At 43.7% G+C, this 25,359-nt stretch overlaps 1 protein-coding gene across 1 annotated transcript in view; it reads left to right on the top strand.

Moving 5' to 3' along the window:
- The window catches only part of LPXN (leupaxin), a 294,439-nt gene that overhangs the window by 97,282 nt on the left and 171,798 nt on the right, over nt 1-25,359 (top strand). Inside the window, exon 3 of the mRNA XM_085651802.1 lies at nt 19,076-19,131. Coding sequence (XP_085507928.1) covers nt 19,076-19,131 — 56 coding nt within the window. The remainder of the gene's footprint in view (nt 1-19,075; nt 19,132-25,359) is intronic.

Raw genomic sequence — 25,359 nt, 5'->3', positions numbered from 1 at the left:
AGCATGCTAATACGCACAGTGAGTCTGCCATGAACCTTGTTTCTTTGTCGCACTCTTAAATGTGCAATTCCTATCAGAATCTAACAGTTGTTTCTGGCACTGTGCCACTTATGACAATAAATCTAAATCAGCAGAGAGTGAGGCAGCAACAAAGATTGTGTTTTACATTGTTTGAAATCATGTTCTATTATTGCCATTTGGATGGCACTTTCAGTCATTGTCATGTCACTATAGCACTATCTTCATCAGACCTGGCAGAGTGCCCTAGGTGGATGGAGGGACGTGCATGCCATCGACATTGAGGAGGTCAGAAGGGTTGCTCTCACATTGTGATCGAAGTCTTGCAGCCTTGGCCCAGCTCAGCAGCCCCCAGCACTGGCAGGCAATCCATTTGTGTTGGAGGGCGGGGAGGGCTCACACTGTCGGACTTCAGGCAGGATGTTAGGGCTCATCTGCCCTCTAGGCTCCAGTCACATGTGTGGGGTCGCTGTAGTCCAATCACATGCCAATGGCCGAGCGCACACTTTTAACAGTCATACTCCGACTCGAGATTGATCGGCGGATCCGGAAGCAGGCACTGGAGGAGGAGGAGGAGCCACGTACACAGAGATGGGAGACGGGTGCCAGGCGCTCGTAGCTCGGGTAGGGTAGGGTAGGGTAGGGGACAGAAAGTTGAGCTTGAGCAGTGTAAGAACCAGAGCTGCTCGCTCGCTCGTTCACCCTACCCCCAGATCCTGACTTCTCATTTCTCCCTAGGAGTGCAGGGGCCACTGAGCTGTATGGTGCCGGCCTTCCGGGTTTCTGCGCCCCCAAAGCCCTGAGGCTCTGAGGCTCCAGCACCGCCGCCCAAGCGCCTCGCACAAGAGGGGAGAAGCAGGCATGAGGTGGCGGCAAGCAGCTGGTGGCAAACAGCTGAGCAGCAAGCAGCTGACAGCGCCAGCTGCACCTGACAGCACCTGCCGTGGAGTCGAGACAACTGCAAAGAGCCACTTCCCCCGGCAGAGTACACCTGCATGCCTGCTGATGGCAAGGGAGCCAGCGGAGGCAAGGACAGGCAGAGAAGTCGGGGAGAAGCCGCTGGCACGGGGGGCAGGAGCGAGGGGGAGTGAGGGGTTCTGATCTGCACCCTAACTGTCAAACTGCCAAACTGCCCCCACGACCCTGCAGCCTGTCTAAAATTCATAAATCCATCACTTACCTCTCTGACAGATAAATAAAGCCTCCAAACAAAAAACAAAAAAAACCTCATTTAACAACGTAATCTGCCGAAAGTGATCTTCTCCAAAATTCTCCGCCAAATCTTCAGCCAAATCTTCAGCTTTAGGTTGCTAGGCGGGTGGGCAATAATTTATAACTCATGAGGTCTAGAAGAACGTGGGGGGTGGAGAAAAAAGAGAAAAAATCTTCGGCCAATCCTAAAAACCCCCAAAAAGAAAGGGAATGGGAAATGGAAATAGAAACGGGTGCCCCCCTGGCGTTGGTCATGGAGCATACCAGCACCCCATCTGGAACCAGGCAGGGAGGAACGTCCCTAATAGAGCCGAGGCAAACAAACAGCAACAAGCAGCACGCGTCGGGAGCCCTATCGTGGGGTACTGCAGCAACTTCTGGATTCTTAAGTGTAGAGTCAACCATCAGCAAAAAAATGTCACAGAGTCTGCCCCGCACTTCACTCATGAAGGCGGCAAGAAAGGCACCCCATCGGCTTCGACCAGGCACCATTCATGCCCAAACAGTAGCAAATGGGCATTGATCATCACCGATTTCTTAAAAGAGGCCACAAAAACCGTCAAGAATAACCTGGACCACAACAATCCCAAACACTTCAAAAACTCTAAACACACCAATTTCAGCAACATCAGTGACGTTCAAAGTGAAGCCGAAACAAACACCTTTCAGGACAGGAGCAGCAAGAGTCACAACAATGAACTAGTAGAACTTTGGGAAACGGGACCAGATCTCGATCACGCAGTAGAAAGGGAAGCCCACAGCTCGCAACTTCAAACAATCAAACCCCTTTTAGAAAGTGCAGATAGTCACAAAGTTAATGCCATCGAAGCACAAATACATTGCCACCCACTCATCTAAGAACTACAATCGCAGTGACAACAACAATCGTCACTCATCTACAATGGCAATAACGGCAACATTGAAGCCGTCCCAACACACCAGACGAGCACAAACATCCTAAGTCCTTTTGGAAACACACACATGCCGCCGCCGGCCCTACTCGCAGACAGGTCTGTCGAAGCAAATACCAACAAGCAAGACCAATTTGCCTAGCCACATTATTCATCGGAATCAGTCTATCGAAGCGGTCAGAAATCATCGTTTTCCAAGCAACACGATGACACATTCCTTAATTTAAAAAATCTCGAAAATTCTCCCATGGTGCCGCAGTCGCAAAAAACGGAGAAAGCAAGTGAAATTTCAGTTTCTCTCGACTTTACGTCTTCGGAGCATCAACTACTACAGGAACAGGTAGCCAGCCCACCACCTTCTGCAGTCTGACTGCATCTGTTAAACACCCTGGATACCATTGGTAAAGCCATGACCTACCATGCAGACAAGTTAGACGCCCAAGTGGATCTTTTAAACATTCTAGCCATCTACGTTCAAGGGGTGGAACAAAAGCTGAAAAACGTTAATGAGATGATCATGAGGGTGCAGCAAGATCGAGAAACAACTTACCAAATGAGTCACTGCCACTGCCCCCAAATAATAGACCAATTAGCCGTAGTCCCAACTTTAATGTCCGAACTACTGGGGGGCGCCAGGGACACCTCAGCCAAGACTAATTTACCAAATAGGAAAGCCAAAGAAACACAGAAGGAAGTGGATCAGGTTCATCCTAGCCCGCAACCTCTACTGCAGGATTAGTCCACGACATATTGAAGTTAGAACTGCCAGAACTCCCCCCGCTGATTTCACAAGAGCAGGTCCTTAAAATCATAAAAAACTTAAGGCCTGAGGGAGCTCCAGGACCCAACGGTTTGCCAAACGCACTATTCCGACATGACCCTTTATTTTGGTCTGATATCCTCACCCGCTATTCACACACGCGCTATCATCAGGCACGGTTCCAGAATCCTGGCGCGGAAGCATCCTGAATCCGATATACAAATCGGGCTCACGTTCAGACCCCGCTAACTACAGATTGATTGCACTTATCGACGTTGAAGCCAAGATTTACGCCTCAAACCTGCTGGTCGATTTAGAAGACTGGGTGAGCCGTACAAATTTGATGCCAAACATGCAAACTAGTTTCTAGGCTGGAATGGGCACCCTCACTAACATCTCTGCGGTCACACTCCTCGCCAAACAAGCCATTGCAAAATCCCGTTCCCTCTATGCGTGCTTTATCGATCTTAAAGCAGCATTTGATAAAGTACCGAGGGCAAAGCTATGGGCCAAAATGCAAAGCTGGGGGGCACCAACTAAACTTCTGGAGGCGATTTTTAACCTTTACTCAGATACTTGGGTCCAAATAAGAAAAGGAAACGGGCGCAGCATAACAAGCAAGATCCGAACAAAAAACGGCCCAAAACAGTGGGGTGTGTTGTCCCCTTGCCTATTCAACATCTACACCGCTGACCTCGAGAAACACCTTCAACAAGTTCAAATTGACCCCGCAAAACTGGGCAAAACACTAATCATCAGCCTTCAATATGCAGACGATATCGTCCTTCTATCACAATCACCGATAGGCCTGCAGCGATCAATGACCCAACTAGGAGCCTATACAATCGCAGCCCAATTAACAATAAACCTCAAGAACACTAAGGTGCTGTGCTTCTCTAAACATCACAAAAAAGGGTCAAAAGCCAAATTCATCTGGAAACTAGGTGATAAACCAATATCTCAGGTGGAGTCTTACAAATACCTAGGGTTTCAAATCGATCAAAACCTCAACTTCAACAAACAGCTGAACCAAGGGAAAATGAAAGCAAAACAACTCCTCCACGCCTTTAAAACTCTAGATAGGAAATTAAAAGGCTGTTTAACAGGGCACCTGCTGAAGGTAATCGCAGCAAAATTCATACCAACAATATCGTATGGGTCGGAAATAATGTACACAAAAGACGTAGCCCCATTAAACCAAGCCCAGTCGAGTTTTTTCAAGAGCTTGTTATCAATCCCCCGGCACATCTCTCAGGCCCAAATTCGACTGGAATACGGGCTTAAAAAACAGAAACCAGCCAGACAAGGGGTGGTTGTCAAATACTATTGGCGGATGAGGCAAGCTGAAGATAACACACTAGCCCACTGTTGCTGGGAAGACATCGAAAAGCAAGCGAGGCTAAATAATTCCATTGCCACAGTTCTAAAAGAATCACTTGCGGACCTACACCTCGAAGAGGCATGGCACACAAGCAACTCCTATTCTGGTTTTAAAAATGCAGTGAACAGTGCAACTAAACGAATATCATCAGGCACGGTTCCAGAATCCTGGCGCGGAAGCATCCTGAATCCGATATACAAATCGGGCTCACGTTCAGACCCCGCTAACTACAGATTGATTGCACTTATCGACGTTGAAGCCAAGATTTACGCCTCAAACCTGCTGGTCGATTTAGAAGACTGGGTGAGCCGTACAAATTTGATGCCAAACATGCAAACTAGTTTCTAGGCTGGAATGGGCACCCTCACTAACATCTCTGCGGTCACACTCCTCGCCAAACAAGCCATTGCAAAATCCCGTTCCCTCTATGCGTGCTTTATCGATCTTAAAGCAGCATTTGATAAAGTACCGAGGGCAAAGCTATGGGCCAAAATGCAAAGCTGGGGGGCACCAACTAAACTTCTGGAGGCGATTTTTAACCTTTACTCAGATACTTGGGTCCAAATAAGAAAAGGAAACGGGCGCAGCATAACAAGCAAGATCCGAACAAAAAACGGCCCAAAACAGTGGGGTGTGTTGTCCCCTTGCCTATTCAACATCTACACCGCTGACCTCGAGAAACACCTTCAACAAGTTCAAATTGACCCCGCAAAACTGGGCAAAACACTAATCATCAGCCTTCAATATGCAGACGATATCGTCCTTCTATCACAATCACCGATAGGCCTGCAGCGATCAATGACCCAACTAGGAGCCTATACAATCGCAGCCCAATTAACAATAAACCTCAAGAACACTAAGGTGCTGTGCTTCTCTAAACATCACAAAAAAGGGTCAAAAGCCAAATTCATCTGGAAACTAGGTGATAAACCAATATCTCAGGTGGAGTCTTACAAATACCTAGGGTTTCAACTCGATCAAAACCTCAACTTCAACAAACAGCTGAACCAAGGGAAAATGAAAGCAAAACAACTCCTCCACGCCTTTAAAACTCTAGATAGGAAATTAAAAGGCTGTTTAACAGGGCACCTGCTGAAGGTAATCGCAGCAAAATTCATACCAACAATATCGTATGGGTCGGAAATAATGTACACAAAAGACGTAGCCCCATTAAACCAAGCCCAGTCGAGTTTTTTCAAGAGCTTGTTATCAATCCCCCGGCACATCTCTCAGGCCCAAATTCGACTGGAATACGGGCTTAAAAAACAGAAACCAGCCAGACAAGGGGTGGTTGTCAAATACTATTGGCGGATGAGGCAAGCTGAAGATAACACACTAGCCCACTGTTGCTGGGAAGACATCGAAAAGCAAGCGAGGCTAAATAATTCCATTGCCACAGTTCTAAAAGAATCACTTGCGGACCTACACCTCGAAGAGGCATGGCACACAAGCAACTCCTATTCTGGTTTTAAAAATGCAGTGAACAGTGCAACTAAACGAATATCATCAGGCACGGTTCCAGAATCCTGGCGCGGAAGCATCCTGAATCCGATATACAAATCGGGCTCACGTTCAGACCCCGCTAACTACAGATTGATTGCACTTATCGACGTTGAAGCCAAGATTTACGCCTCAAACCTGCTGGTCGATTTAGAAGACTGGGTGAGCCGTACAAATTTGATGCCAAACATGCAAACTAGTTTCTAGGCTGGAATGGGCACCCTCACTAACATCTCTGCGGTCACACTCCTCGCCAAACAAGCCATTGCAAAATCCCGTTCCCTCTATGCGTGCTTTATCGATCTTAAAGCAGCATTTGATAAAGTACCGAGGGCAAAGCTATGGGCCAAAATGCAAAGCTGGGGGGCACCAACTAAACTTCTGGAGGCGATTTTTAACCTTTACTCAGATACTTGGGTCCAAATAAGAAAAGGAAACGGGCGCAGCATAACAAGCAAGATCCGAACAAAAAACGGCCCAAAACAGTGGGGTGTGTTGTCCCCTTGCCTATTCAACATCTACACCGCTGACCTCGAGAAACACCTTCAACAAGTTCAAATTGACCCCGCAAAACTGGGCAAAACACTAATCATCAGCCTTCAATATGCAGACGATATCGTCCTTCTATCACAATCACCGATAGGCCTGCAGCGATCAATGACCCAACTAGGAGCCTATACAATCGCAGCCCAATTAACAATAAACCTCAAGAACACTAAGGTGCTGTGCTTCTCTAAACATCACAAAAAAGGGTCAAAAGCCAAATTCATCTGGAAACTAGGTGATAAACCAATATCTCAGGTGGAGTCTTACAAATACCTAGGGTTTCAACTCGATCAAAACCTCAACTTCAACAAACAGCTGAACCAAGGGAAAATGAAAGCAAAACAACTCCTCCACGCCTTTAAAACTCTAGATAGGAAATTAAAATGCTGTTTAACAGGGCACCTGCTGAAGGTAATCGCAGCAAAATTCATACCAACAATATCGTATGGGTCGGAAATAATGTACACAAAAGACGTAGCCCCATTAAACCAAGCCCAGTCGAGTTTTTTCAAGAGCTTGTTATCAATCCCCCGGCACATCTCTCAGGCCCAAATTCGACTGGAATACGGGCTTAAAAAACAGAAACCAGCCAGACAAGGGGTGGTTGTCAAATACTATTGGCGGATGAGGCAAGCTGAAGATAACACACTAGCCCACTGTTGCTGGGAAGACATCGAAAAGCAAGCGAGGCTAAATAATTCCATTGCCACAGTTCTAAAAGAATCACTTGCGGACCTACACCTCGAAGAGGCATGGCACACAAGCAACTCCTATTCTGGTTTTAAAAATGCAGTGAACAGTGCAACTAAACGAATTTCGCTGTTAATCGACAAAACTGCATTCTCTAAGAAAAATCATGCTTGGGCAATTATTCAATCTTATCAGATGCTTAAACCACAACCATATTTGTCAGAAAACTTTTCACATCATAAAAAGCATTATCTGACGATGTTATGGTTGGGGTGATTCCCCACGAAGGATCTAACCCCAAAATGGAAGCACGTATGGCTGACAAAAGAATGCCGGTTGTGTGGCCAAGGAGAAGAGAGTCTATTACACCTCCTATGCATCTGCCCCTCGCTTTTAGAAATTCGAAACATTGTCCTGCGTGAGCTTTTGAGAAACAACCAGCTAAGGACATGCAGAGCCGCAGTCATACAATGCCTTGGAGGCCTGTCAATTGAACTATCTTGTAAAGCCATCATGTTTTGGAAAATGGCAGCCAAAGAATTAGACAACAAAAATGAATGAACCTGAGTGGCTTCGACAAGACTGCTTGGACCTTTCTCATTTGCACTGATATTATTTCCCCATTTTTTGCTCACTGAACCGCCTCGCATTGCTCAAAATTGCACTGATTACAAATGTATACTTTATGTATCCACTATTGATGATGATTGAGTACATGACTGCATTATGTTTTAAGCTTTTGTACCTTTTGAACCCCCCATTTTTTAACCATTCTGTATTAAGTGCTTTATCCACTCTTTTTTGATTTTTAACGAAATCAAATAAAAGTATTATTGACTGACTGACAGTCTCACACCATCCTCTAAACAGCGCCTGCAGCAGTGTGACCGTGAATGTACCAGAGCCTGGCAAAAGCACTAGAAAATAGCCTGCTGTGTATGTAGCACGACCTGGTGGCCCCCGGTTCCAAGACGTTCTCTACTGACAGCCTCAGCCTGCCCTAGCAGTAACTTCTGGTTGGCACAAGCGATTCCGGGAGTATTGAGGCCAGTGCCAGAGCATGGAGCAAAGACGTGGTTAACAGGCATTGGCAAAGACAATAGATGTTGGAAATGCCTGAACTATTGACCTTGTCAAAGTGAATGTCTTTCAGATATCCACCTGTACCAGAGGTTGACGTTGTACTGCAGAACTTGAAGAAAGAAAGTAAATTTGATGCTCAACTCTGGACACATTTAGCAACATAATTGTCAAGAGTGTGAAGTGTGAAACTAGAGATATTTTACACACAATTTATGAAGGGATTTCCAAATGCAGGTGTAGAAAAAGGTGTGATATACGCGTGTGGAAGATAGACATGATTCACAGAAAGGTTGCTATGAGCATTAAGCTTGTAAAGTAGGAGAAAGGTATGGGATTTTACTCTGTGCATAATAAATACACATGTCCTGTACACTCACACCTGCCTCATTTAGAGGCATAACTTATAACCATTTCAATAGAAAGCTTTCATTACTAATGCCTATACTTATGTATAGTGTACGTTACACCTGTTTTTGTAAATCATGGATCTCTATCTGTATTTATAACATCACTTTGCAGATATTGAATAGTATAATTTACGTAGTCTGTTAGCTGGTGCCCCCGCCTCCTTTGCAACACGAATAAATGTAAGTCGCCCCCAAACACTTTCAGCTGTTTAGAAACTACACTTTCTTACAGATAAGAGGCTCCGGGTTGAAGTGATATTTTAATGTGAATCATTATGTATACATCTCAAAAGCTTCGTTTTTCAGAATAATCAGAAATGCAGAAAATACACATATATCAAGAAGTGGAAGCAAAAATACAAAATAAAACCAACTATTACAGAAACTCTTAAAGGTGAATTTTACTGATTTAAAAGACACATCTAAAATGTGTCTGCAGATACATCGAAATATTACACAAATTCAGCTGCTAGTTTACATAAGTTCAGGGCGGCTCTAGGGCGGTGCGAACGGTGCCACCGCACCGGGTGCTGACTAGGGGTGGGGGCGCCATGTTTATTGTTTTAAAAGCTCCAGATGCCACGTTCCTTGTCCGAGCAATTTTCAAGCATCATTAAAAATGTCACGATAGATAACTCCTGTGATTAATGTTCTTCCTTCTGAGGGACCCGAGCTTTGTCTGCGGAAAGTTTTAACTCATCATAGCCAAGAAGGTTAATGTGCCTGCTGCAAAGAACGTGTCCCATTCTGCATGCACTATAGATAGGTCAAGGGGTTATTACTTTTGTCAGCAAGATCCTTTTGATGCTTGCAGTTTAAAAGTTAAAATCCTAATATAGAGCAGTGAGCTATTAACGGCCGTCAAAGAGCTCATGCAAACTGCAAGAAATATATTACAGCTACGTGTTCTCTGCCCAGTCTTTCCTTATCCTAGTATTGCAAAAATGTTTCATTTGGGTAGAAATCAACTCTTATTATTAAAGAAAACCTCTAACAATTATGTTACATTTAAAATTCTTAATGTGTGCTTTTCCAGACCAAGGACTTTTAAATGATACTGCCTACCAGTATGAATGACATGTGACTCCTACACATTGTAGTCCTCGGTCTTAGGTAATCCTATACCCTGATTTACACACGCATGATTGTCTCCGTGCAACGTATGTGTGATGTAAAGTGTTCTGAGACCCTAAACTGGTATGAGGGGTGGTAGAAAACTAAATGAATCTAAGAGACAGTGGTTATGGTGACTTGGGAGGCCTTGTCAAATGTTGGTAGTGAGGGAATCCGTGGTTAGGTGGTCATGGGGGGGCGCCAACAAACATTGTCGCACAAGGCACCACCAGTACTAAAGCCGGCCCTGCATAAGTCACAGTGAAGCGCAAAAGTGACAAAACCAGTCCTTCAGCTCAGTTGCTCATAATTCTGCATCCGAGGGGTGAGAAGAAGAAGCGCAGGGCAATTTAAATAATAAAGTGCCCCTTAATTTTTACCAGCATATTGAACGGAAGGAATGACGTCAGATTTACAAAGTTGATTCTCGCATGGATAGTTCAAAGCGAAGCCATCTCAAATGACAATAGAATGAAGGCAGGAGGAACGGGTGGATTTACTTTCAACTATTGGATGATTTGACACCGAGATCAGCGCGGCTTTTATTGTATCAAGTGCATACCAGCAGAAGACTCCAAATCTATGTTTAACGTATAGCGCTTCGAGGCGAGCTGGATATACATGGAACAGTAGTGTAAAGAGTGTGTATGAATAATTTTAACATTTTGATAGAATAATGCTCAAAATATGACACGTTTATAGGTTTTAAGGCATTGTATGCAAGTTAATATTAAAGTAAATTTAGTTTGAAGTTGGCATAACAGCCACCGTGGAAACTATTTCTCTTGCAACACTATCGAGAGGTAAACAGGACAGTGTCAGAAAGATCAGTTTCTGATGCACATGTATTTCGAAAATATATTTCTTTCTCTCATAGAATGTATTTGCTTTTATTTCAGCATATAAAACATTCTGACAATTGCATGCATTTACGTATTAGATAAACTTTTACTGTTAGTCTAAGAAAGACATTTAGACTGCAGTTGTATGTGGAGGTTGAGGTGTCGGTACTGGCTGCAAACTACGAATCAATTGTGATAAATGCATACAGGTTAAAAAAGAACACAGAAAAGGCAAAGCGCTCAGTTCTACCATATGGCCACTAGATGGTAATATAGGAGAAGCTACTGAACCGATCTTCACTCGACAAGAAAGAGTTCTCCACTTTAACACTTCTGCATTCTCGCGCGCCAAATAACAATCAAAAGCGTTCTTTTTCAGGCACCTCGACTGTAAAATGATGCTTATATTGTAGGTGCGACCTGATTCTACCCTCATTTTTAGTTAAGGAAAGAGTCTTTGGGGCTAATTTACAAGCCCGAATGGGCCACCCTTACGTCACTTTTCCCATGTTAAAAATGACACAAGGGGCTTACAAATAAGCACCAACATATTTAATTCAGTGGAAACACTGCTGGCTACTTGCTATTTTCACCTGTGACTGCTACTAGTTAAACCAGACAGTGGCATGGTATGCAAATGAGAAAGAAATATTTTTTTGGCGCTAAACCCTGCCTTCTATTGTTAGTAGATAAGGTGTTGTGTCATAAAGCATGATTGGCAGCACGGGAAGGACCATGCACCACCCATATAATGCCCCTCCAACACAGAGTAACTCAAAGCCGCACCTTGCGCGGCTTTGCGTTATTATTAGGTAACTTTCCAGCGTAAAACAGGTTTTGTGTTGTAAAGTTAATCGATCAAAAAACCTTGGGAGAAGGTTAAAAGCCAGTGGAAAAGGTTTGTAAATGTGGCCCAAAGAGGAAGAGGATGTAGCTTTACGGCTAGAGCGGTATACCTCAAAGCTGGGAAACTGGGTTCGAGTCTCGGCAACGACGCTCAACATCCTGTGATTCTGGGCAAATCACTTAATCACCCCGTGCCTAACAAAAAAAACAAAAGAATGTGTCCTCATGTAACGAAACTGGTGCTCATGTAAAGCGCTCTGATACCTGATGTCTCGGGTCTAGTTCGCGCTATATAAAACTCTTTTAAAAAAAAAAGGAGAGCGAGCGAGAGAAATAGACAGAGAAAGACAGAGAATGAGAGACATGACTAAAATAGGGAAAGGGAGAGTTTTCAGTGAGAGGGAGAGAGTGTGCAAGAGAGAAAGATAGCGAGCAAAAGAGTGTGAGCAAGTGACAGGGAGAGGCAGACTTTCATTTTTAAAACACTGAAAACAAAAGTCGTATATGCAAATGTTGCTCTCTTCATCAAAAAACAAATAACTGCACTAGGATTTTAATTTTTTTGTAATTATGAATGTAGCACATTCATTTTATTTTGCATTCTGTTTTCAGAAACGTTTCTTCCATTTGGTGCATCACTGAACATATTGTATCCCTGAAAAATAATTTTCTCGATGTAAGAGGCTGAAACTTTAGGTGTGACGCCAGTATAAAACTCTGAGTATATTTGCAAGGAAATGTTGGGGCGCTGAGCTGTGCCAAATTTGGCAGCGCTGAGCTCTGAGCTCTGACATGCAGGGATGCTCCATATTTACAACAATACGGTGCACACTCTATGTTTTCCCTAGCACTGGCACTAAAATTAGCTGCCTAGCGGCACCGCAGGCCCCCTTGCACCATATTGTAAAGGTGTCTGCATTGCAGGGAATGATTGTTTATGTGTAGGAATGTATCCCTTCCTACTCATAAACAATGAATAATAGCTATTTGCAACTACTATGTGTGTTGCATTCTGCAGCACATATAAAAGTAGCAAGTCGTCATTATTTAGTGATTGTCTATGTGCAGGAAGAGACACCTTCCTGGACATAAGCATTCATTAATGGCATTTTGCTCTTTCTATGTGTTCTGCAGAATGCATCATACATAGAAAAAGAAAGAAAACGAGGAGAAATAAAAGTATTTCTCCTTGTTGCGCGATTCTAATGCCTGCTATTGCATGGTGTTAGTTTTTGGCGCTGCCTCAGATTTACACAACCTTGTAAATCTGGAGCAGTGTCAAAATGCAATGGGTGTTATTTTGGCAGATAGTGTTGCAAAGGGCAGTGGGAATGGGCAGAATAGTTTACAGTAAACAACGAGCAGGAAGGGCTAGGAGGGACACAGAAGGAAAAAGTGTGTAGTAGAAGAGAGGGGGTAAAAAACAGGTGCATGAATCAACAGAGTATGAAAGTGAGAAAGAAAGAATGAGAGGAGACGGAGGAGGAGAAAAGTAATGAAGGGAGGAAGAGTCAGGGACCTTGAGCAAAGAGAAGATGGAGGAACAGGGAGGAAAGAGTGGAAAAAGTGGAAAAAGTGGAAGGGGGATAGGAGAGACGATAAAGAGGGGTGAAGAAAACTAGGCATCAACAGGGAGAGGTAAAAAGAGCTGGACGAAGGCTTGAAGACAAATTAAAGCAAAGATGCAGATGAAGAGCAGGACGGGGAGGGGGAGGAAAGAGCAGAAGACAGACTGGCCAGAAATAAAAGAGAGGGAAGGGAGGGCAAGGAAGAAAGTGGGATGGAGAAATGAAACAGAAAAGCAGGGAGAGAGACAAAGCAGAGAAAAGGTTTGGAGGAGAAAAGACCTAAGACAGAAAGTGAAAGAGGGAGTGGGGAGTGCAGAAGTAGGAGAAGCAGACTGTGGAGAGAGAATGAGTGAGTGAGAGAGAGAATGAAGCAGGGCTGGGTCTCACACGCACATCCGCAGAAAAACAAAGCCCACTCACACAGGGAGGGTGGCTCTGCAGGACCTGTGTGAGCACAGGTTCAAGTCGCTGGAGAGAGGGCAAGGTGGCAGGAAGGAAACAGTCTGTGAACGTGAGACCCTCATTTTACAACTCCAGGACTCTCCAGGACTGAGGATAGCAAGGAGGAGCAGTTCAAACTAAGGATAGGAGGAACATGGGGAGAGAATGGTGTGTGACACCAGGGGCAGACTGCACAGTGCGAAGAGAGGGTGCACAGTGCACTCTATACAGGAGGAGAGCACCTCTGGACTGGCGCCAGGGTGTGCCATACGCTAAATTGCTCAATTTATCTAGAGAGTGAAGCTGAAGTGAAATTGACCGATCCATCAACAAATGCTCTATTAGTTGAAGCAGGTGTGCCGAATGCTTGCAAATGCTACTGTGCGGTTAGTGCATACCATGTGACTCAAAGCCAACCAGTGCATAGAAATGAAATGAAAAAAATACTCCATTCATACCATGCATCTTTTTACACACGATAAACAAAATACACATACATTTTGCTAAATAAAACCTTAACAAAGTTAAAATAACCAAACTAAAAATATTCAACACTGACAATGAATAACAAGTCCAAGAAGATTGAGCAAACATAAAATAAAAGTACAGGCAGGAAGACAAATTAGGCAACGTCCTGAGAGGCGACCATATTAAAGTCAGGCTGTGTGAGCGGGACAAAAGTAATAATAATAATAAGAGCCGACATGAAACTGACGAGGCACATGCAGTTCATATGAGAGGGTGCAGCGTTGAGATCTTGAAATGCATGCAGCCAGATGCTGTAAATAGATGCTCTAAATGCGTGCTGTGCAGGAAAAAGCAGTACTTCGGCGAAGAGAAACTCATAAGAGAAGCACATGAGTGGAACAACACGAGAACAGGGAAGCAGTGTGCTACAGCAAATGGAAACTGAGGAAAAGTAAGTGGCAAGCACAGGAACCAATAAAAAGCATGAAAGCAAGGGGGCAGGATGTAATTCCCTTTTAAAATATATCTAATACAAAAGATTTCGCTAGCACAGCCCTGTGCAGGGAAAACCTAAAAAGTAGTCCCAAAACAATGTATAAAATGGCACCGCTGCATATGTTCAACAGTAGTTGGCTGGTGCTCTTCGGGTGGGTTAAATACCAGAAGAGGCATGACATATGCATGCTCTTGACAAATGGGGAGAACGTACTTGAACTTGTCCTTTTTGCACCGAACTGAAATACCTATGTCTTCTTAGCATGTTTTTATCGAATTGTACTTATCCAATCTTCGTATATGCCAGATCTCTATCTGTTAGGACCCTACCAAACTGTCTAGAATTTGTTACTCAATATTGTGAAGCACTTTGATACCCTTTTTTGGGTCTTGTTCGCGCAACAATGGTGCCAGAAAATGGGAAACTTATGGCCGGCTGTAAGCCCTCAAAGTAGATACAGCATGTCTCTGTCCGAGACAGCACGTGCGTGCCATCTAGAGCCGAGACCTAAAAAGGACAAAATGATTCTGTCTGTATTTTCATTGCTCTTTCAACTTTAGATACCTAACGCAGTTGCACGCTCTTTAAATGAAAGATAAATGCAAGATCAATTAATCGGTGGGAAATGTAATGCAGTCTCTCTGTAGATGTCTGTCTGTGTTTAACCAGAGAGAAAAATAATTGAATCCTGTTTGGCACATTAGAGAATAGTGACTTGTGAAATGAAATGAAATGAAATGAAAAGGTGATTTGTATAGCGCGGCTGCTGCCCAAGGGCGTCCAAGCGCTGAGTAGAGGGCAAAGTACTCTGAGGAGGGGGTGAGGTGCTTAGTTTCTGAAAAGGAGGGTTTTTAATTGTTTATAATTCTACGAGGTCCCACTCTGAGACTGAGGAAGCACTTTAACTATGCAAGTCATTGATTGTAATACACACACTAAAAGATAAGTGGCACTCAAAGTGTTACACATTTGGCTGTAGAATGTCACTCCTAAGTACACTGAAACCATGGACTGCCACACATAAGCAAACTGAAAACTTGGCATCAATGTGGATGGTTTCCAATTTTGCCTGCCCATGATGTCTAAGTTTACGCTAAATGGTGGGCCAATTAAAAAATCTAGGAATAGAAAAATGAAAGTTTTGAGACTCTGGTGAAAAAGCAAGGTATTTTGTTAAAACAATTAAGATAATGGGAGGAGATTCCAGTTCTTAAAAGCAAAGAAAGAGAATGCCTGCCACCCAGGTGAACCTTGTGGATCTTATGGAATTGAAGTATCACAAGAGATGAGGAATGAACTGTTTGAGACTGCTTGTGAACGAAATATTTAGAGCTAAGATGTATGGGATTCAGATCATAAACTACCCAATGCAAAAACAGAAAGCATTGAAAATGCATCTCAATAGGAAGCCAGTTAAAAATGCACAAAAGAAGAACAACAACGACGGACCAAGGTTAAGCACTTAGGTTCTTAAATATACATATATTGACAATTTGGTGCAGCTACTTCCAACATCTGTTGTTGTTAGATGTTAAATAATCCAAGAAATTTTGCACAAAGGAAGGTGCACTCAATAAAATAAGTCCAAATGAGCAAGTATATTCCAAAAGTTCTTCTTTTATTCTTAAGATCATTTAAGAGACAGCAAATAGCCAACGCGTTTCGTTCCTTTTGCCACAGGAACTTCTTCAGGGCTAAGAGTCAATCAAGGTTGCAGGATAATGAGACCAAAGGCGTACGAGGCTCGAAAGACTCCCAATAAAGTGTAACATGTATATTGCCGAATTTACGTGGAACGAGACCCCAATTTCTCAATCTTCAATGTTAAAGGTATAAATGAAACCGCTTGTCACGTCCGGATCACTTTGATCTTTACACCCCCAAAGTGTGTTGCCGGTTTTTCAAGGGACCATACTCCTATTCTTGATTTTTGTGTTCTTTTGAGGTTTCATTTATGCCTTTAACATTGAAGATTCAGAAATTGGGGTCTCGTTCCATGCTTCATATAGCTAAGAGGAAGTACCCTCGTTGTCACTCTATAGGAGGATACATGTTATCACCGATTTATGGATAAAGACACACAAGAAACAACCACATTGCTGAAATGCAGACAAGGTCACTGGAGACATTTCCTCATGGTCGATTGCACAGATGTAGTGTAGAATACACACTGGACATTTACCCAATGAGGTAGCAGTTACTAATTTACCAAAAGAAAGTACTCCACTTGAGTAGATATATTGTGCAAAACTGCAGACTCTTGTTGGATTAAAGGGGCAGGTGCCGTTCTGTTGTTTCCCAGTAACTGACACAGCTACTGATATCCCATACATATACTTAGACACCCACTCACATATGCAGGCACTCACACACCCACTGAAAGACCCACTCAGACACTGATAATCCCACTCACAGACCCGTTCAGGCACTCACAGACCCATCTGCGAGGAAGAAGGATGTAAATCGTAGGTGTCTAGTCGGATGGTGGAAGGTCATGCGTTTGTTGATGTAAGCTGGTCCTTCACTGTGCAAGGCTTTGTATGCGTGGTCAACATCTCAAATTGGCATCTCTTCTCGATCGGGAGCCAGTGTAGCTTCTTATGGTGGGCTGAGAATGAGTCTTGCCGCTGAGTTTTGTATTGTCTGTAGTCTTTTCAGGAGGTGTTTGGTGATTCTTATGTAGAGTGTGTTCCCGTAGTCCAGCCTGCTGGTAATGGGGACCTGCTTGATGGTCCTTCTGCTGTTGACTGGGGGCCACCTGAAGATCTTGTGGAGCATGCATAGGATGGGGAAACAGGCAGATGAGACTGTGTTTACCTGTTCCGTCATGGATAGCTTGCTGTCTAAGATGATGCAGAGGTTGTGGGCATGGTCTGTTGGGTCAGGGGGTGTGCCGGGTTCCGCAGGCCACCATGCATCATTCCATGGCGAGGTGTTATTCCCAAAGATGAGAACTACTGTCTTGTCTGTATTCAGCTTAAGGCAGTTGTCCTTCATCCAGTCAGCTACGCTCATCATTCATCTGTGAAAGTTGGCTCTGGTGGCGTAGGGGTCTTCTGACAGCGAGAGGATGAGCTGGGTGTAATGGGCTTAGGAAATTATGTTGAGTCCATGTTATCTGACAGTTTTGGCCAAGGGGGTCATGTTCATGTTAAGGCGGAAGGGACTGAGTAATGATCCTTGGGGGATGTATTAGTATTTTAATCTGTACTCTGTCTTTCTACATAGGACAGCTAGGCCTGCTACAGTAAACATAGCATTGTGGACCTTGTCACTGTAGTATCATGGTAATATTAATTTTTTACCTGTTCCACTTTTAAATACCATGCATCCTGCCTTGTGGGCTGCAAGGCTTAATTTGAGGTGACTTACTAATATTTGAAAGAGATGTCTTTACCTTTCCATGTTTGTACTCCCACTGCAGAGGATGGCAACATATCTGTGGCCTCTGGGGGCATTTTCTGTACCATATACTAAGGACTTGCAGTCAACTTAAATGTGCTTCTTAGGAATAAGCCAATGTCACCATGTTTAAAGGGGGCACATGAACTTTACTCATGGGTAGCAGAGGTAAACTGCACAGAGTTCGAATGCCTACAAAAATAGATCCACAAAAAGCCGAAAAATGTGGGGGGGACCATGCAAAACTGCACAGAGTTCGAATGCCTACAAAAATAGATCCACAAAAAGCCGAAAAATGTGGGGGGGACCATGCAGAAAAGGCACAAGAGCGATTGTGCTGCAACTCTCTGCAAACTCTTGCTTTGTGAGATCATATGCTTCTAAGAGGCAGCTATCCAAATTCTCAATGCTTCTCTGATGTGAGTATCAGAAATTCACATAGTTCACTAGATGAGAGCTCATCAATGTGATCTGTACTGTGTGCTTTACATTCTATGACAACAGCATTCCCTGGGCTACTTGTACTACCTGTTCACTCTGTTTGGAAATGTTGGACTCACTGGATAGAATAACATCAAGTCCCCCCATTCACTAAAAGTCCTCTTAAAGTCTTTCCATAAATAATTTGTGTCTGAACTCTGAATGCATGATTTTAATTTGGCTTCATTCAGTCTTAGTTGGCAGCTCTGTGACCACTCATGGACCTTTCCTTAATTCCGTCTTTATTTTTTAAATTCTTTCACAGTGTTGAAAACACTCACGTGATCTGCACAGATACAAACCTTCCTTTGCACTTTTCCAGATAGTTGATAAGTTAAGCACCAAACATGATGAATTCCTAGTGCTAATGGAATGCCTAAAAGGCTTAATTGTCACCAGGATGGAGAAGGGTGCCCTTGTCTAGGACCTGCAAATTATTATTCATCATATGTTAGGGTTGATCTATTAAGAGGCGTAAGCTTTGATAAACATTGTGCTGTATCACATAACTGCACTTCCTAAAATATTCTGCTACATCAATGTCAGGGGCTTTCTCTCAGGTCCTCAGGAAGATAGGAAGTAAAATAGTAGTCTGAAAACCTGTCATCCTTAACTCTCTAGTTCTTCAACAGAGAGCTGTACCTGAATAAACCAGTGGCAGACCTTTGGCAGGGAAAGTATAGACAATTTTGACCATAAAATAATTGTTTTTAGATGAGATGTTAATGAGAGTTGTCAGTGTTCACTCAATTTGGTACTTATTATAAATCCTGTTACCTATGCCTGTCTTTTAAACTTCCAAGGAACTAGTATATCTTAGAAATTATTATTTACAGTCTATGAAGAAACAATTGTCCAGACAAGAGCGGAAGACAGCACAGCTAACTTATCATCCTTCTCTCTCTCCGCAGGTGCAGCCCGTGTACATCACCCAACTACCCAAGGACAGAGAGGATCATGTATACACGTAGGTGTCTTGAATGATGATTGGTGGTTTTCTGTTATGTAAATGAGCATTGGTGCTGGGTAAGGCTTTGAGATGCCTTTGAAAAACATTCAGGGTCTGGGACAAAAAACAAAGGGGAAATGGATATGTTTTGACTCAATATCAACCAGGCTCATGGTTTACTTATGTGGGACTGTAGGTTGTTCTGAGAAATCTGGTTATCGGTCGATGGAGAGGAAACCCTACTCACGCAAAATCCACAATCCTCGTCAGGGTACACCACAAGAAGTCACTAAATTAACCTGTGCTTAAGCCTTTGGTAGCTTGGCACAAAAACAGTCAGGATTAACTTAGAGCCAATGTATACATTATTTATACAGCATACAAACAATAATAAAGTGAAAACACAACACAAGAAGAATCCCAATTTAGGAAAATAGAGCAACATTCAATAAATTACTTGACAGCAAAATGATGAAAATCCAATCTGTAGAACCAGAGATATGCATTTTCAAAGATTTAAGGTACGAGTAATGCCTAAATGCCACTTGTCATGCGAGACTGGGTGAAAGTCACAAGTTCAAGCCGATTGTGATGGCGCATGGGCTGGATACAGGGGCCAGATTAGTCCTGGTGAAAAAGTTACATTTTAAAGTCCTGCATCAAGATTTCCATTTACGGTGGGGGAAGCAGAGAGGAATAGGGAGAGTGTCGTGGATGGTTATCGCTGTAGCGCGAAGAGCAGGCTGGGCATTGCTAGTGGTCGTCGCTGTAAAGCAAAGATACTGTCAAGCATCACGTACGTTTGTTGCTGGAGCTTTGTGTCTGCTGTCACTGCTGTAGCGAGAAGTTCAGATCTCATGTTGCCGGTCTCGCTGGTGGTTGTTATGGCGCAAAGAGTTGGGTTCACCCGAGCTTCTTGTTGGCGTTGTCACAGGTGGCAAGATCTTGGCATGAATGGGCACTTTTGTGGTCATAAAGACTCCAATACTTCAGTGCCACACTTTAGTGTCCAGGACCTGAGGGTTACCTCCTGGGAATCAGGAATTCCAGCAGTGGTCAACAGGGTCAGGCTGGTACAGTTGCAGGTCCAGGCGGGTCCGGCACTGCAGGTCAGCCGGGCAGTTGCAGGGAGTCCTCTGCATCATCTTGTGTCTCTGTAGCTCAGAACAGGAGCTTAATCAGCTGACTCTTGGAGTCACTTATGCCGGTATGAAGGCTGCTTGCCCAATTTTCCTTCCGAGACTGCAAGGCAGGCCTCAATCGGCAGGTTAGCAAAAGACACACAATTGATGGACGGAATGCAGAACAAATCAAAGCATTCATCCCCAGTCAAGAGATCTGGGTTAAATCCATCATTCTTTTGCTGACCATGCCACCCCAGTTTAGACCTGGCTACATGCAAATCAGTCTTGACCCTGTGCCTCATGGGAACAGTTCAGCCCGAACTGCCAAGCCAGGTCCTCCCTGGACCGGAAACAAGCATCCTAGGACTGGTTTCCGGGTTTCGCCCCTCTTCAGCCAGGATAGTTTGATTCCAGTGGCACAGTGAGCCCAAGACCCACGTCTGGGCATACCTGGCGCACTTAGGGCGAGAAAGCAAAAGACACACAATTGATGGATGGAATGCAGAACAAATCAAAACATTCACCTCCAGTCAAGAGATCTGGGTTAAATCCATGATTCTTTTGCTCACCATGCCACCCCAGTTTAGACCTGGCCACATGCAAATCAGTCTTGACCCTGTGCCTCATGGAAACAGTCCAACCCGAACTGCCAAGCCAGGTCCTTCCTGGACCGGAAACAAGCATCCTAGGACCGGTTTCGGGGTTTCACCCCTCTTCAGCCAGGATAGCTTGATTCCAGTGGCACAGTGAGCTGAGGACCCACATCTGGGCATACCTGGCGCACTTAGGGTGAGAAAGCAAAAGACACACAATTGATGGACGGAATGTAGAACAAATCAAAACATTCACCCCCCAGTCAGAGATCTTGGTTATATCCATCAGTCTTTTGCTCACCATGCCATCCCAGTTTAGACCTGGCCACATGCAAATCAGTCTTGACCCTGTGCCTCATGGGAACAGTCCAGCCCGAACTGCCAAGCCTGGTCCTCCCTGGCCTGGAAACAAGCATCCTAGGACCGGTTTCGGGGTTTCACCCCTCTGCAGCCAGGATAGCTTGATTCCAGTGGGCCAGTGAGCCCAGGACCAACGTCTGGGCATACCTGGCGCACTTAGGGTGAGAAAGCAAAAGACACACAATTGATGGACGGCAGGTTAGTCCTCTGACAGCAGGGCAGTCCTTCTTTGGTATGCACAGGTCCAGGAGTACACTGCAGAGTGGATTTGAGAGACCTCTTTTTATACTTAGTGCCCACTTTGAAGTGGAAGAAATATCTGGAGTCGCTCCCCTAAAGAGGAGTCTGGAATTCCCTGCATCTCTGTCCTGATCAAAGTCCGCCTGCGTGCACAAAAGGGAAGTGTGAAGTCCTTCGTGTGTAACAGCTCCTCTACCCCCTTATTGACTCACGATGGCCCATCCTGCCAACACCCAGACCCTATTGTGTGACTGCCTGTGAGGAATACACAAGGCGAACAGCCACTCACACCTAGTCATGTGAGCCAGGAGCAGGCTGCAGGCACTAAAAGGTTAGGACAAGAAAATGCCAACTTTCTAAAAGTGGTGCTTACAGAATTGTGACTTTAAATCAGACTTTCTCATTAAAGGGGGTTTTACATCACAATTCTTTAGAGACCAAACTTGGCATTCCTACCTACTCCCAATCAAAAGTTATTACTTATTAAATCTAATAAGGCAGGGGTCTCCAACCTTTTCTGTAGTGAGAGCTACTTCTGCTCAAAGAAAGTCTTCCCGAGCTACTAGCAAATTTTATACCTGTAAAATAGTGACTACACTACGACCACCCAAAGCAAGATTTTCAGTAGTTACCACCCAAGTATACCAAGTGCGCTTACCAGCAGAAATGCTGGGAAAAAGTACTTCAATATTAAATGCCTCCCCTTGACTTATGAAGTAACATTCAAATCTTGACATGCCTAGTGGCACAAAGGACATACGCACATCAGTACTTCTCCCCAGCTCAGCTTGAATTATCATTCACCAGTTTCTGAAAATGCACCTTTTTCTATCTAATACTACTTTCCACTGTGGGCAAACAAACTCAATTTTCCAGAAGAAACCCCATTTTTGAAAACTAAAACTGCCTTTAAAATATCAGGTTTTGAGAAATGCATAGTCTCAAATATCAGCTTGTCATCATGTACTCCCAGAGAACATTCATCTGTGAAAAGGCAGGGCAGGGCTGGGATGATATCAAGTACAGGCCAACTGGGGGAGAGTGTCGACGTTTCGACCTTGGTGCAATGAGGGTAATTTATATCTTCTGCAGGCGGGTCACCAGAACAAGTTGTATTATGACAGCTATATAAATAAGAAAATATATCGCTTGGGTGCTGGGTTAATTCTTAGCTTTGGATAACGGTGGTTTTCTATCACCTTTTTAGGGTGTATGTGGGTCACATCCTAAACCTATTGCACCAAGACTCAATGTTGACTTGATAGGCCAATTATTTAGCAATGCTTGGTGCTGGACCTCTTTAAGCTCTGACCCTGCTCTTGTGTCTAGAGGATATAAATTACCCTCATTGAACCAGGGTCGAAACGTCGACACTCCCCCCCCCCAGTGGGCCTGTACCGGATATCATCCCAGCCTGCCTTTCACAGATGAATGTTCTCTGTGCATCATCAGAAAATCATGAAATTAATATTTGTAAATCCATAAGGGACTGGCCTATCTGTAAAACTGGTGCCACTATGAACCACAACCTGTTTTACTAAGGATACCAGAATGTGTAATTGATTGGTTATTGAATTTGCCTTTTGGATTCCTCTCCTTTATATCTGTCCTACCTCACGAGCACTTTCCTTTTTCAAACTCCCCTTGGAGCAACCTCTTTCTCAATTTGGAGCATTGAATATGGTGATCTGGTATAAAAGTAACTAAATAATAAACAGTCACTATTGGAGCGATATTTTGTGTCTTTGTCTCTTTTGAGGATATACTTGTTTGCATTGTAAAGAAAATGGTGGTACATTAAGGATACCGTGCTAATTCTATATGTACCGGATGCCCTTTGACTAATGAATGTTTTTCATAACTGAATTGTAGCTTTAAAGAAGTCTAGGACCGTTGTTTCCTATACCAATCATTACCCAGGTCCGTGGACAATTGTGGGTTACCCCATTATATCATAATGGATGCTCACCATAGCACCACGGATGCCTGGATTATGCCAGTAATTCCCACCATTAAACTAGGACCACAGTTGTGCCAAGGCTGGAAACCAGAAGGATTAGGGATAAGACCACATATCAGTCATGACCATTAATATGCCAGAAATAGGTACATATAGGCCAGTCATGCTCAGAGTAGGTCTATGGTGGCTGCCAGCATGCCACAACGAGACCAAAAATAGTAAAATAGTCAAGGATGACCATAATTATGCCATTGGCACTATTATGTCAAGAATGGACACAATTATGCCAAATATAACACTCTTATGATGGGGCTAGCATATATATTTGGCGGTTCTTGGCACAGGCATAGTTTCAGGAAGCAATAGTGTTTATTATGGGCACACACATAAATATTGATGAATCTCTTAAATTTCTCTGGTCTGGATCATACCCTGTTCTCCTCAGGTCTTGAGCTGATCATGCATCTAACGGACACATTTTCACTCTGACTTCTGCAGTCCCCCACTTTGGTGGGTCAGGCTCAGGCTATTGCTGCCATACTTTTTTGATGGTGCACTGTTCAAACACATGTTGTGACTGATAAAGGAGGGACTGTAACATGGTCAATCTCCTTGTGGCTTAATTATATTGAGATTGGATACAGACTGTCATGTAGCAGGTCCTATAAGCTGGCACAGTGTGTGTTTGAGTGTTAGTATGAGTTACTGTGATAAGTTTGGCTGGCTGTCACTCTTAGCGTCTTGAGATGATCAGTGCTGCCTTTTTTAATAGGCACCTACTCTGAAATTGATATTGGGCTTGACTTCACCTCAGAGAGCTACTTTGAAGGTACTGGCGAGCTACCAGTAGCTCTTGAGCTACTCGTTGGAGACCCCTGTAATAAGGTAACCCAATCTTACCCTATGGGAAAGGTAGGCCTTGCAGTAACACAAAATGAATTTAAGAGTCTTTTAGTACCAGGACATGCAAAACTTAAAAGTACATGTCCAATTTATTAAAATATACTGCACCCTGCCCTATGGTCTGTTTAGGCCCTACCCTTGGGTGACTTATATCTATTAGAAAAGAAGTTTTAGGATAGGTAATATTTTGATTTTTCTAGGTCAAAATGGCAATTTAAAACTGCATACACAGTCTACAATGGCGGGCGTGAGACATGTTTTAAAAAGATACTTTAGTGGGTGGCAAAAGGAGTGCTGCAGGCCCACTAGTAGCATTTAAATTACCGGCCCAGGCTACCTGTAGTTCCACTTTACTAGGGACTTACATTAAATGTGTTGATTGAGTGCAAGCCAATTTCACCATATTTAAAGAGAGCACAAGCACTTTAGCACTGGTTAGCAGTGGTAAATTGCACAGTGTCCTAAAAGCCAACAAAAAAGGGGTTCAGAAAACAGGAGGGGTGAATGCAAAATGTTTGGGGTGACCTTGCAGAGAGGTCAAACACATGTGGTTTACAGGCATCTGGCATTGAGTAGAGTGTTCAACACCCTAGATAAACACTCTTTGAATGGCCATGATGGTGGTAATCCCTACAAAAGGTTCCTTTCATAATGAGCACAGCAGAGGTGTAGTGAATCCTTCACTTGGAAAGGCTATGCGTAAGCTAATCTTAAAGAAAGATTGTTTATTGGAGCTAAAGAAGTCCCCTGAATTGAAACTCCGGTAAAGGGGTTCTTAAGAGTAGCATGAAATGACTTATGGCCTGATTTAGATCTCGGTAGATAGGTTACTTTGTCACAAAGAAAACGAATATCATGTTCGCTGAAATATAAATCCCATAGGATATAATGGGATTTATATTTTAGCCTAAGGGATATCCGTCACCGTTTTGACAGAGTAATCCATCTGCTGAGATCTAAATCATGCCCTTACTTCTCAACAGAAGAGTTAGTTGATTTATTGTCAAAAAAGCACTCACACTTGCAGCCCTCCTACCTATTATGACTAAACTGTGGAGGGCCACTT

This window comes from Triturus cristatus, chromosome 4_1, assembly GCF_964204655.1.
Source record: "Triturus cristatus chromosome 4_1, aTriCri1.1, whole genome shotgun sequence".
NCBI classification, from domain to species: Eukaryota; Metazoa; Chordata; class Amphibia; order Caudata; family Salamandridae; genus Triturus; species Triturus cristatus.
Note: the sequence above shows the minus strand (reverse complement) of the source record. Positions and strands in the feature narration are given on the sequence as shown.